This window comes from Pholis gunnellus (genome assembly GCF_910591455.1).
Source record: "Pholis gunnellus genome assembly, chromosome: 19".
Taxonomy (NCBI): Eukaryota; Metazoa; Chordata; class Actinopteri; order Perciformes; family Pholidae; genus Pholis; species Pholis gunnellus.
The window spans coordinates 12,772,927-12,787,510 of record NC_136546.1 but is presented as its reverse complement, the minus strand read 5'-3'; the positions used below and the strand labels follow the sequence as shown (position 1 = coordinate 12,787,510).

The following is a 14,584-nucleotide window of genomic DNA, read 5'->3' as shown; positions in this document are numbered from 1 at the left end:
ACGCATAGTGTGTGAGTTATTTTCACAGTGGTCGTATCAGAGTGACACATTCTTGGAATAAGTCTGTTCTTCAGCCGTCTTACTTAAGACTATTATTTCGGTTTCCCAACTCCTTATGGCAGCACTAAGATACGTATGTATGTTATGGTTGGGATGTACAGTGACTCACTTTGTGTTGGCCACTTTAATGAGAGCCTTGGCTAACAACATTGGCCACAGCTCCGACTGACAGGTGGAGGCAGGAAGAAGAAGGTTGTTTTCCTCATCAAATGGCATCAAATCATCTACTGTTATCCTCCTCCAACAACCCTAAAAGCAAGGGAGGAAGACACCGAGTGAACATAGAGTTTAACAATCAATGCACCTCAATTAGTAGTTCTAAGAAATTTAACATCGTTTTACAATGTTTTTTCCGAGCCTACTACATAAAATGTGCTAGTAGGCTACTTGTGAATTTTGAAGCTTTTATGTGTCTTAGAAAGAGTGGTTGCTAACAGGTGGCTAAATGAGACTACTAAACATCATCCCGCCGAACACTAGTCCTCCTTCAGCTTTGTGGTGGTAACGTGAAGTCTGAAGTGTTTCTTTTCAGCCTAGACTTAGCTTTTTACTTCTGGCAATTGTAATTATATTGTAACTGTAAAATTCAGTTCAACTTCAAAAGAGGCATCCTCTCAGAGCATATAATATCCTGAAACTGATGGAAAACTGCATTTTGCTACATGCATTGATTCATATTTTAGCTGCTGCATATTCCCTCTTGCAACTCTGAGCCTCTCCCTCCAGAATGGAGCATTGCCTTCAGGCAGAGTAGTGAAGTGGCACTGGCATCGACTGATCAGCCATCAGCTGATTCATCCATGCTCGCTATCATCGTCTCGTGGATGCATGGACACGTCGGCCATCAGCTGACTAGTAGCATCCAATCACAATCACACACGTGAACTACGTTGCCTTTTCAAACCTTTTCAAACACGATTCAAACTTTTATTTTGCTGAAACCTTCATGCTTCAGGCAGCTCCCTCCAACACCTCAAACCCCTCCATAAGTGCTAAGATTTAGGTATTATTCTCTCTACTAGGATCTAATTCACGCACTCCAACAGGTTTCACTGAATGTATACTTTAGTGTGTTATGCCATTTGTTCTCCCACTGCTTAGATTCCTTCCAAATTTAACTTTATAACCATTTGCATGTTAGAGGAAGCTTGTCTAAACTCCCAAATCCTTTACCAAACAGTCAGTAGATGGTGGTGGGGGATACAACCATTTAAAAAGGTAATAAGAGGAGCTGAAGCTTAAAATCTCGGATCTATGATGAACACCTCTCCTAGCATTAGCTACCTTATGCTTGCATATCCTGTTTGGTGTCAGAGCTTGTTACAGGCTGTCTGTCTACTGGCCATCTGGGGCAGTTTCACACTGCTTGTAAGAAAAAGCAGCACAAGCAGGTGATAATCTGACTGACTGTCCACAGCTGTGCCTCTCCTTATCTATCAGAGCAGTGTGCACAAGCAGGACTAGATGCAGTGTGGGCGAGCACACTTTCTTTCTTTCTTTCTTTCTTTCTTTCTTTCTTTCTTGCTTGCTTGTTCTTCCACTGTGTTGTCGAGCCATCGCCTCGAGGAGGAGCTCGATGTGTTCGCAGATGGGGTAAACTACAGTGTGAAAGGAGGAAAGAGGAAGCAAAGCAGGAAAGGAGAGACAGAGTTGTAGGACGGCGGAAAACAAGGTGAGAAAATGAGAATGGAATGGATTTTCACAGCGGCGTGAAGGAGGAAAAAAAACAAACTGGTGTGGAACAATACAGAATCGAATGAGCAGGGGAGAAAAGGAGTATCCTATAAGCAAAAACAGGCGAGGAAATTGAAGGGGCGGTTGGGGGCTGGGTGCTTCATGCAATCTCAACAACCATCTGGTAGCGTGCTATGGTTGGCACGGGGACTGCTGCCTACAACCGTGTCATGCTTGTTTGTCAAGCCACGAGTCACAGTGTTACAGAACACAATCATTTTTAGCTCTGTCTTTTTTCACTCTCTCGCTGACCCAAATCGTAGCGCTGGAAGAAGTTCCCTATCTGAGATGACACATTGATGTAGTATCTCCCATACATGGAGATCTGTGGCAAGCAACACACACACACACTGCAACTCACAGGCCCGCAACTTCAACCTGTATCACAATGCAATGATGAGCTTTATTTAAAAAAGGAGAAAAAAAATCCTTACACTCGCACGTAATCAATATGATTGACACTGCAGTGCACGAAGCCCTCCAGGGGTTGCGCCTGCTCTCGTGGTCTTACTTGGCATAGATACCAAACTGGAGCCTTGCTCTCTGAGAAGAACGATATCGTTCTATTCATCAGACAATATATGAAGCCCGGACACTTTTGGCACAGTAGTGAGACTGATTGATTTGAGCCCTGAGTGGATAAGAGTTTCTCATCCCTTCCCCCCTCCAACCCTCAGTCCATCCCCACCCCCCTCGCATCTGCGGCATCCTCTGTGGTCTGATCTGACAATGCCATTTCATGTCATCCATCCCCTAAAATGTGCCTCTAAAAATGTCTGACTACCAAAGAGGCGTTGTGAAGCAGAGACTTCATCTTCAGGGATGTCAACATGTGGGATCAACATGTGTGGATGGGGGTTCGTGTGCATGTGTGTGAGTCGGGCTCACCATCCAAAAGAGTCTGACCACGTATTTCCCATAGTTGTTGTAGAGAGGCACATGACCTTTCACCACACTACACAGCGAGTAGATGTGCTCCCAAGGTCTCCAACAATCTTCTGTAAATATGCCGTTATGCAGCTTCCGAACAATACAGATCTCACTAATGAGCCACCTCATCAGCTGGATCGAAGATGGAGGAGAGAAGGGAGACAAAAGTAATCATTAGTTTAACAACCACCAACCAATCTTTAAATCTAGTGGCTGAATCCTCAATTATCTGATTAGAAGGGCATTGCATTACCCCCGTCTAATTCATTTCCGTCAATCAAACATCTGAGTTACACTATCCAGGTGCTGTTCGATACAGGTTACCGAAAAGTCAGCGCGATCTTACATAGAAAAGTAGAAAACAACAGTTGACACTAACCTCACTGCAAATAAGATGATCATTGGGGGAGATTAGGTCAAAGGTGATTTGATTTTCAACAACAGTAGGAACCTAAAATAAAGCACATCATTGTTTTCATTAATAAGGCACAGACTGAAACATTCCACCTTCACAGCCAGATGACTGACAGATGAACTCAGGTTGTTATACTGTGTGTGGAAGCATCTGTACATATCAAAATCATTCACTACGATAACACAGTGGACAACCAGCTTTAAAACTGACATGAATATGTAACCTACTTAGTACTTCTCTGCTCAACCCAGGTCCTAAACTGGTCTCACCTTGTAATGATACGCCCAAGCCTGTGTCTGGGATGCATATTTCACTAACAAGTTAATAGACTCTACTACGTTACTAATTAAAAATAAATGAATGGGTCAGATGATGGTGAGAGAGCTCAGCTGCGGGTCAAGGTAGGTTGTGTTTTCTCTCCCATCATCACAGCAGCTCTAAGTGAGAGCAGAGCTTTAAATTATTTCCGTCAATGACACTGGCTTTGTAAATGCAGACGGGTAAAGACTGATGAAGAGAGTGTTTCACAGTACAGCTGTGGCGTGCATCTGCACGGCTGATTGCTTCTGCGATTAGCTTGTGTTCCTCTTCTGTGAAATTAATGGAATGCTTTTGACATCTTGAGCGAAAAATGCAGCTTGTGACCTGGCAAGGACTCATTCAAAAAGCAGGAAGCTCAATACTGCACTAAGAGAGGGGGGGGGGGGGGGGGGGGGGGGGGGGCGGAAAACTGTAGTGATGCAATTAAAACTTAATTGGAGGCAACTAGAGAGCAGATTTGCTTAACTACATTCCACACTGTGTCAAAGACACACAACATATAATGGCTGCATTAGAAGATTAATCCTTAAGTCAATGTAAGTCATTGTAGTCTATTAGTAAATTGTGAATACAGATAAATGATCACACAAAAGGCAATGGGAAGACAATATTGTCATAAAAGGGATTGTTTTTTTCTGACAACAATCCAGACAAATCCAACTACTGTTAGATAGAAAGTATAATCAATTTGTCATATAATTTGACATGAAATGATGTAATCACTGATATGTGTTTACCTGTATGACACATGCACTGGCTACTGTGTATTACTGTTGTGTACATAGTGTGGTACACATCACAGTCCAAGTATAAAGCACTTGTATCATTATAAAGTGGCATTGGATGTAGACAGAGACTACCCCAGCAACCATATCATTAACATAGAAGCATGAAGGTTACCTTGTTGCCAATAAACTCGGTAGGACGCTTCCAGGAGTGCACTTTCAAAGATAGAGGCAGAGAAAGTTTCCCCTCTGGGTTTTCAAAAAACGGCTGCAGAGATAAGCAAATAATAGTGAATGTGATGTCCAATACACTCTAAAGTATATATTGCTGATGGCAAATTCAATTATTTTATACACCAGATTTACAGCATTCTGACTCTTGTTCTTCTTTCCATCTTCAGCTCCTTTACTCGAGTCCCATTTCTCCTTGTTGACTTCTGCATCATTCCACTCAGGCCAAATGGGAAATCTGCGTCTCCAAACGCCTCCTAGGCTCTCAGAGGAAGAGGCTAGGGACGCTGCTCTGAAAGGATGACACATAACTCTTCATTTCATTTGTTCTTGGCTTCCCTTTTGTCAATATTGAGCAGCAGACTGAGCCAGCTCAGTACCAGAGATTCAGTCTAGAGAGTAAACCCACCAAAGTCCTGTTTACCCTTTCATAGTGGAGTTTACGTTAGCTCATACTGGCTAGCTGTTTCCTTCATGGTGATCATGTATTTAGACGTATGAAAAGTTAGTTAACGTTACTGGGCATACAACATATTGATAGATAACGTGAGGGTCACTGCATCTGTGTATTAACCTAAATAACACAATGAAACCAGCCGAAGTTTGAGTATGACGTTCTGTCAGGATTAGCAAGCTTCCTGAACACTAGCTAACTTAGTTTGATGATGTGTTGCTAACGCTAATGCTAACCACAGCTGACCTTAGTTAACGCAAATAGCCAGCATTAAAACTTACTCAGTCTGTCGGTCGTATGAAGAGACTCTACTTATGGACTCCCTTTTCTTGACTTTTGGCTTGGACATATTGGAATAAGATCCGAACAAGTCAAGTAGGCGGCCGGAGTTGCATTTGTTTGGTTATGTTGCTGAGCAACGTCGCTTTAACGTGGACGGGGTCTGGAGCTGTTGCGTCACTTGGTCCTTTTCAACCTTATGTACAGTCAGTTTATAATACAGTCTATTTACAGAGAGTAACTTCAGAGTAACGAAACGTTATAAATCAAACACTTGGCCTCATTGTCCTGTTTATAAACTGATAGAATCATGCAATATATTGCAAAATATAGCCTCAAAATGTGCTGCAGAGTTGAATCAATACTTTTCTGGAACCATCTTGAGTGTAACAGTAGAAGCATCACAAAGGGTGCATTTTCCTGAAGGCCATGGTATTGGATTGCATTGCACTGTCTCAAGTCGGTCATATGATGCACACACGTTTGGCTCATACTGTGAAACCGCACGATTACCACTTACAAGACAAAAAAATGGACAACACAACACAATACATCTGAATGCTGTCCAATTTCCTACTTTCTCTGAAATGCATGCTGAAATACTTTGATGTGGATTTCAGTTTTGGCACTGCAGTAATGCTTGCACACTACACAACTGGCATGCAATCGTTGTGTTTCCTGGTCCGGACAACAGTTAGGTGTGTGAAAGAGAACAAGCTGTGGTGGTGAGAGCACAGTGTCTGATGACTATCACACTGTTTCCTGAGTGGAATCACATGGTCCTGTGTGTGTGTCTCTCTCTCTCTCATGAACATGTAACCAGAATAATAATTTAATCTGGATCTTAATTATTATGTTTGGAGCTATGTTACTGTCCCTTTAAATGAGTTCGACAGGTGGTCAGATAGCCGTTTTTTGTACACAGAAGAATGCTAGGAGAGTCAATCTTATCCTTAATAAACGATCTTTGTTTCTCCATACACAGAGATCGATTGAAGTGATAATCCGTTTTTTATTAGAGGATCTTTGTTTTTTCCGTCTGCTTTAGAATAGTAGAAGTTGTTGTGGAGGGAAAAAGATTAGATAGATTCTGAGAGAATAAAGTTAACAACTTTATATTGAATGTTAGACGACGAGTCACTGAAGAGCTGTAGTTTCGCCTGGAGATTCTTAGAACGTTTGATATCCTGGCTGGGTTTTTTTTTGGTATCGTTTCTTCGCTGGAACCGGAGGTGTCGTCCATCCACCGTCCTGCCTGTCACCACTCTCTCCATCCATCGTACCATCTACCTTCACCTGAGGGAATCTCCATCTCGATCGGACATCGCAGTTCACCTGGAGTCCATTTCACTGGACATTGTGCACAGGGGGGGCGGTAGGACATTTGAAAACTGAACTCTTTCTTTTATCATTTTTTTTCAATTTAATTTTATTCCTGAGATCTCAGAGGTTTGTGTTGATTTTGATACTACATGCGTGGACACCCCTTTGATGTTTGGAAATGTGAAGTTGTTGTACTATTGATTATTATATTGTGTCCTAATTAAACCTTTGTAAAAAAAACGTTGCTTCGTGTAATTCGGGGTGGATATTTCTTGTCTGTGTAGCAGTCAAACAAGTGACATTCACCAATCTCCTCATTGAACCTAGATTAGATTTGATAATTCCCCTAATTTCTGTCTATTCTGCACTGTCTCTAAAGCGACAGCTGCAGGGGGGTTACAACAGTGGCGAGCCAGCCAGGAGATTGGTGCAAATTAAATTTGATTCCACCCCGATGCGCGCTTAAGAAAGATTACATAGTACAGGTAAAATTTATTTTTTTTAACAGATATTTGGTTCTGTATGGTTGTGTATGTTACTACTACATATTTCACTGGATAGTCAAATAGAAAAATGGATATTTGCAACAAGTTTGACTTGCATGGGCCTAGCTGCCTTTACATTACAGGCATAGATGAGGCTTATACTGATGAGGAATTAACAGATTACTTTAAAGTAAATGGCGACATTGCTAGAATAGTGAGGGTCCCTAATGAACACAATCATCCAAAGGGGCGCACTCTGATACAATACTCTTCAGAACGAGCAATTTCAAGGCTTGACCCTGCAAGCCTAGGTGACATGCCAAGCCCTGATGATCCCACCATTACCTGGTGTGTAAGGACTATTCGCCAGGTGTGTCAAGAGGAGCTTGGCAAAGAGTTAGCCAAAGAGTTAGCCAAGAAATGCTTGGCTGAATTGAGTACTCTTGCGGGCAGTAGTAAGGCTGGCTTTTGGGATACACTTCAGAGTGAGTTGCAACATGCTCAGCCTGACCTTGGTCCCCCACAAAGTCCTGATACGAAACTCCAGTCTTCTGATCAGCATTTTCTTAGCAATGACAATGGAGTTAGCGACAAAAGCCAATCTGGAATTCCAGAGCAACAACCAACCGATTCGGCTCTTCCTTCCAGTAGCTTCGTGAGTCCCCCTCATCTTAATGAAAGTACAATAAATCCACCCCAAGTTCAGAAAGTCATTGTTGAACACTTCATTCGTAATGACACAACCTCATCCAGTTACAGTCAGAGCAGAATCAGAACCTTTTCCGGACGGCTGCCAAAGCCAAATGGTGAGGTGGATTATGAGGCCTGGCGCACCCAAGTGGACCTACTCCTCGTTGATGCTTCGTTATCTGATACTCAAAAGGTGAGGAGAATTTTGGAGAGCCTGTTCAGTCCAGCCGCTGATATTGTCAGGCCACTTGGCACCAATGCACCCCCAGATGCTTACCTCACCCAGCTTGAATCTGCATTTGGAGTGGTGGAAGATGGCGAGGAGCTATTTGCGACATTCCTGGGTTCAAACCAAAATTCGGGAGAGAAGCCCTCTGTCTACCTTAACCGACTTCAAAATCTCCTGACTAAAACTGTCTCTAGAGGAGGAGTTTCAGCCAAAGAGTCTGACAAGCATTTACTCCGGCAATTCTGCAGGGGATGCTGGGACCAGAGTTTACTCATTGGACTTCAGCTTGAGCATCGTAAAAACAATCCACCATCCTTCCCAGAGTTACTGCTCCTTTTGAGAACAGAAGAGGACCGACGAGCAGCAAAAATGGACCGTATGAAAAAGCATCTAGGAAACACAAAGGCTGCAACACATGTTCATTCTGTCTTGAACATGCCAGTGTTTGATGATGAACCTGCTGCCACAGCTTCTATAAAACAGGATGCAAGTTCAAAACTTGAAATGGAGGTTGCTGAACTCCGTAAACAAGTAGCACAACTGATACAGAAGGAGAGGAGGGAATCAAAATCTAATGAGTCCCTCAGCAGCTTTACTAGAAGGGAATCACCCCTGAAGAGTGACAGTCTATTAGCCCGGGTCACAAATCCTGAATCAACGTCCCGGAGCCCAACCTTTCCTAGACCATGGTTCTGCTTTAAGTGCGGAGAGGATGGTCACATTGCAGTTAACTGCACTAATGAACCTAATCGTGCCCTTGTCCAGAGGAAAAATGCAGAGCTTCGAGATAAACGTGAAAGATTTGGGGCCCAACAGGAAACCCATGAACTCTCTTTAAACTTTTAGCGGCTCCTGTCGTGGGACACCCAGGAGCTGAAGACATCAACAAAGAAAGTCCCATAGCAATGACCCATGAGGTGACAAAAGAAACAAGAGCCAATGCCCCCAAAGGCAGTGATGGGCTCAACCACATCCTTCCTCCTGGGCTTGTAGGCCCCCGCTGCATCTCTACAGTCTCTGTAGGAGATATAAGATGCAAGTCTATCCTTGATACAGGATCTCAAGTCACGACTATCTCAGAGACCTTTCATTCTAGATATTTAGCATCCCTTCCCATTCAACCAATCTATGATCTGCTTGAGGTCGAAGGGGCCGGAGGTCAGCCTGTGCCCTATCTTGGATATATTGAAGTTCTTCTAACTTTCCCCGACAGTGTGACTGGTGCAGAAGAGCAGCTGGCTACTCTAGCCCTCATTGTCCCAGAGTATCATTTTAATAGCAAGATCCCAGTGTTAGTTGGCACCAATGTTTTGCTGCAGCTTTACCAGCGTGGAGTCGATCATAGTGGCCCAACATTTTTCAAGAGGTCAGACTGCTTTGCATCACTTCTCCAGCATGTTGCTCATATGCATGAAGGCATAACCAAACCTTGCCCTGTGAAGTTGCATGGCAGAAACCCCATCACCATTCCAGCAAGGCACACAATGTGTGTTTTTGGAGATGTTAGGGTAGGGGGGGCTAACCCACATACCTCGTTCATTCTAGAGCCACACGAGTCTTCTCCTCTGCCTGGTGGGGTATTTCTTGAGTGTGCACTAATGAATATCCATTATAAGGCCTCAAACAAGATCCCTGTTGTTCTGAAAAACATGACAGATCACAATGTCACTCTGCCCCCGAAGTGTGTCATTGGTGAAGTATCTCCTGCTCAGAGTGTCATACCTCTGAACCCCAATCCGTCTCTGCCCATCGGCTCTGAGTCACAGAGTAAAATGACTACATTCAGCCTTGATGACTCACCTGTCCCTGAAGAGTGGAAGCAGCGTATAGCAGACAAACTGAATTCAATCCCAGAGGTCTTTGCTGTCGACGAACTTTCTTTTGGTCACACAACTTCTGTGAAGCACCACATTCGGTTGCAAGATGAGACACCTTTCAAAGAGCGGTCAAGGCCGATACACCCTAGTGACAGGGAGGCTGTGAAACAGCACCTTAGGGAGCTCTTGGATGCTGGGATAATAAGAGAGTCGGAAAGTCCCTTTGCCTCACCGGTGGTGTTGGTCAGGAAAAAGAATGGGAAAATCAGGCTGTGTATTGATTATAGGAAGCTGAACACTCTCACTATAAAAGATGCATATGCCCTTCCCAACATTGAAGAGACATTCTCGGCCCTAAGTGGAGCAAAGTGGTTCTCGGTCATGGACCTCAAGTCTGGTTATTATCAGGTGGAAATGGCAGAAGAGGATAAAGCTAAGACGGCATTCACCTGCCCTTTGGGATTCTACGAGTTTAACCGGATGCCACAGGGTGTGACCAACGCACCAGGCACCTTTCAACGCTTGATGGAAAGGTGTGTTGGGGATCTCCATCTCAGCGAGGTACTTGTATTCCTGGATGACCTTATTGTCTTTTCTGATACACTAGAAGAGCACGAGTCGAGGCTTATGAAGGTTTTGCACCGCCTCAGGGACAATGGTCTAAAATTGTCACCTGAGAAGTGTCAGTTTTTTAAGTCGTCTGTGAAATACCTTGGTCATGTGGTAGATGCCCAAGGGGTCCACACCGACCCAGAAAAGACCTCCGCTTTGAAAGATTGGCCTCGTCCTGTGAACAGAGAAGAGTTAAAGCGCTTCCTTGGCTTTGCGGGGTATTATAGGCGTTTTGTAGAGGGTTATTCTAAGATTGCCAAGCCTCTGAACTCCCTCACTATCGGGTACTACCCAGCCAAAAAGAGAGGTAAAACCTACAAAAGGGACCGACCCAAGAACTGTGTGAGCCCTCGAGCACCCCTTGGTGCAGAGTGGACATCGGAATGTGAATCAGCCTTCAGAGCCCTCATTGACAAGTTGACATCAGCCCCCGTCCTTGCATATGCTGATCCCAAGCTTCCCTACGTGTTGAATACAGATGCTTGTTGCAAGGGCCTGGGAGCTGCTCTTTATCAAGAGCAAGATGGGAAGCTCAGGGTCATAGCCTATGCTAGCAGAGGTCTGTCAAAGAGTGAGAATAATTACCCAACTCATAAGCTAGAGTATTTAGCTTTAAAGTGGGCCATATGCGAAAAATTCAGCGACTACCTCTATGGCACAGATTTCACTGTCCTGACTGACAATAACCCGCTTACCTATGTCCTCACCTCCGCCAAGCTGGACGCTGCAGGACATCGGTGGTTGGCTGCCCTGTCAACCTTTAGCTTCAACATCAAATACAGAGCGGGACGCACTAATATTGATGCAGATGGTTTATCTAGACGTCCACAGGATGCACCTTATGAGGACGAGGATTTTCTCAAGGAGAAAGAGAGGATAAGTGAAATGACAAGGCGCATCTTAGAGGGGGAGGATCAAGAGATCCCTACTGATGCAGTCTCTGCAGCATGTCAGTATCACTGTGTTACATCGCCACAGCTCCCTGTTCTTGCAGAGTGTCTTGCCATAGATGCCTCCTCTGTGCCAGATTTATTTGCCAATCAAGGTCAAAACACCCTCCCTGGGATGACAAAGGAAAGTTGGCGTAAAGCACAAAGAGAGGACCCATCCATCCAGAGAGTTATCTCCTGGGTGGAAGTGAACCAGAAGCCTATCTTCAAAACCGTGAGTGTAGAGGAGCCTGAAGTGAAACTACTTCTCAGAGAGTGGAACAGGCTTGAAATCAAAGATGGGATCCTTTATAGAAGGTGCATTGATCGTGGAAATGAGATCTATCAACTAGTCTTGCCTGAGCGGTATCGACAGAAGGCCCTGCATGGGTTACACGATGAAATTGGCCATTTGGGGTCTGAGCGTGTGCTAAGTCTTGCTCGAGCCAGGTTTTACTGGCCAAGGATGGCAGAGTCAATTGAGAGGAAGTGTCAGACCTGTGAGAGATGTTTTCGGAGGAAAGCTACACCCCAGAGAGCGGCACCCATGGTGAACATAAGAACAACATATCCGTTGGAATTAGTGTGCATGGACTATCTGTCACTCGAACCTGACAGTCGTGACACCCGGAACATTTTGGTAATCACCGACCATTTCACTAAGTTTGCGGTAGCAGTACCGACAAAGGATCAGAAGGCCAAGACCGTTGCTAAGGCTCTCTGGGAGAACTTCCTGGTTCATTACGGTTTCCCCAGTCGCCTTCACAGTGATCAAGGAAGGGACTTTGAGTCCCACACAATTAAGGAGCTGTGTTCACTGATCGGTGCAGAGAAGGTGCGTACCACGCCCTATCATCCTCAGGGGAATCCCGTTGAGCGCTTCAATAGGACTCTGTTAAGCATGCTGGGAACCTTGGAGGAAAAGGACAAACAACGCTGGACAGGGTTTGTGAAACCCCTCGTACATGCGTACAATTGTACAAGGAATGACACAACGGGGTATTCACCCTATGAGTTAATGTTTGGCAGACAGCCCACTCTCCCAGTTGACCTCATCCTGGGAATCAGCCCACCTACAAATGACCATAAGACACATTCAGAATATGTTCAGAACTTACGCCAACGTCTCCAAGAGAGCTACACACTAGCTGTTGAGAATTCAAAGAAGTCAGGAGAAAGAAACAAAGTGAGGTTTGATGCTAAAATCAGGGCTGCCGAGCTATTTGAAGGAGATCGGGTCCTAGTGAGAAACGTCAACATACGGGGTAAACATAAACTGGCAGACAGGTGGGAGCACCCCATTCACGTTGTTGTGAAGCGAATTGCTGGTGGTCCGGTCTACGTAGTAAAGCCAGAGAGTGGAAACGGCCCTCACCGCACCCTGCACAGGGACCTGCTTTTGCCCTGTGGGTTTTTGCCTGTTGAGGAAGCTCCAGAACGAAGACCCCGGCAGAGCAAGCCTAAGACGATGCAGTTGAGGAGCAGTAAAGTTGGAAACCATGAAATGGAGGACGATTCAGAGGGTGATGTAAGGGATGAGGAAGAGGAGGTTTGCTACTTTGATGCACCCCCAAAGTTCACTACATGGGGCCCTTATGTGCAAGAAATGAGAAGCACACCACTGAGACCATCCCAGATTCCATTAAACCCCAGAACTCCTGAGTTGGTGACTGAGGCAAGCAGTGATGTGGATCAGCAGTCTGCTGCTCCTATGGATCATGTCATCATAGACGTTCCAGATCTTGAAATATTGAATGCACCACTTGTGGAGGAAGAATGCAGAGGCACCTCGCCTGTTCACATGGAAGGTCGGACATCATTACCTGACCAGGGAAATGAGTTGGTGTCACAGGAACATGGAGAGAACGTAAACACCATTCTCGAAAGAAGTGAACCAAGACGCTCTAACAGAGAGAGACATCCACCACGGAAACTAACCTATGATGAGATGGGGAAACCCCTGATTCTTGCCCTTAGCTTATTTTTTGAAAGCCTGCACGATATTCTTTCCCCAGTACCTGATAGTCCCTACCAAGTGCCTAGCAAGGTTTAGTTGCATGCAGGGACTCATGCATTTTAGAAGGGGAGAGTGTAACCAGAATAATAATTTAATCTGGATCTTAATTATTATGTTTGGAGCTATGTTACTGTCCCTTTAAATGAGTTCGACAGGTGGTCAGATAGCCGTTTTTTGTACACAGAAGAATGCTAGGAGAGTCAATCTTATCCTTAATAAACGATCTTTGTTTCTCCATACACAGAGATCGATTGAAGTGATAATCCGTTTTTTATTAGAGGATCTTTGTTTTTTCCGTCTGCTTTAGAATAGTAGAAGTTGTTGTGGAGGGAAAAAGATTAGATAGATTCTGAGAGAATAAAGTTAACAACTTTATATTGAATGTTAGACGACGAGTCACTGAAGAGCTGTAGTTTCGCCTGGAGATTCTTAGAACGTTTGATATCCTGGCTGGGTTTTTTTTTGGTATCGTTTCTTCGCTGGAACCGGAGGTGTCGTCCATCCACCGTCCTGCCTGTCACCACTCTCTCCATCCATCGTACCATCTACCTTCACCTGAGGGAATCTCCATCTCGATCGGACATCGCAGTTCACCTGGAGTCCATTTCACTGGACATTGTGCACAGGGGGGGCGGTAGGACATTTGAAAACTGAACTCTTTCTTTTATCATTTTTTTTCAATTTAATTTTATTCCTGAGATCTCAGAGGTTTGTGTTGATTTTGATACTACATGCGTGGACACCCCTTTGATGTTTGGAAATGTGAAGTTGTTGTACTATTGATTATTATATTGTGTCCTAATTAAACCTTTGTAAAAAAAACGTTGCTTCGTGTAATTCGGGGTGGATATTTCTTGTCTGTGTAGCAGTCAAACAAGTGACATTCACCAATCTCCTCATTGAACCTAGATTAGATTTGATAATTCCCCTAATTTCTGTCTATTCTGCACTGTCTCTAAAGCGACAGCTGCAGGGGGGTTACAAACACACACACAGTACTCATACTTTTCACACATACAACTTCATCGATTGTACTCTGCTACAAGTTTCTTCGAGGGAAACGTATCACTAGTGTTTTCTCAAACATTATGTAACTCAAATAGAAACAACTGTGCCAGTGCTGCTCTGCACACTATACAGTCTATTTATGGCCATTGACCTAATCATTGGCCATTAATCTGTGCTTTTGATTAGAATAATTAGGCATGTTTTCATACATACATTGATGTTACCACTCGATCATTCATCAAATGCAGTCAGAGTGACGTCTACTGTCACTCTGTAGTGTTCTGCAGTTCACATGTGGCATGGAAATACAAAGCATCTTAGATCC

At 44.3% G+C, this 14,584-nt stretch overlaps 1 protein-coding gene across 1 annotated transcript in view; it reads right to left on the bottom strand.

The window, feature by feature from the left end:
• The window catches only part of adgb (androglobin), a gene marked incomplete at both ends in the record, with an annotated part of 35,009 nt that extends 30,117 nt beyond the window's left edge, over window positions 1-4,892 (bottom strand). The window contains 6 exons of the mRNA XM_079180704.1: window positions 170-309; window positions 2,683-2,856; window positions 3,104-3,175; window positions 4,361-4,453; window positions 4,552-4,708; window positions 4,861-4,892. Coding sequence (XP_079036830.1) covers window positions 170-309; window positions 2,683-2,856; window positions 3,104-3,175; window positions 4,361-4,453; window positions 4,552-4,708; window positions 4,861-4,892 — 668 coding nt within the window. The remainder of the gene's footprint in view (window positions 1-169; window positions 310-2,682; window positions 2,857-3,103; window positions 3,176-4,360; window positions 4,454-4,551; window positions 4,709-4,860) is intronic.
• Window positions 4,893-14,584: the final 9,692 nt, after the last annotated feature.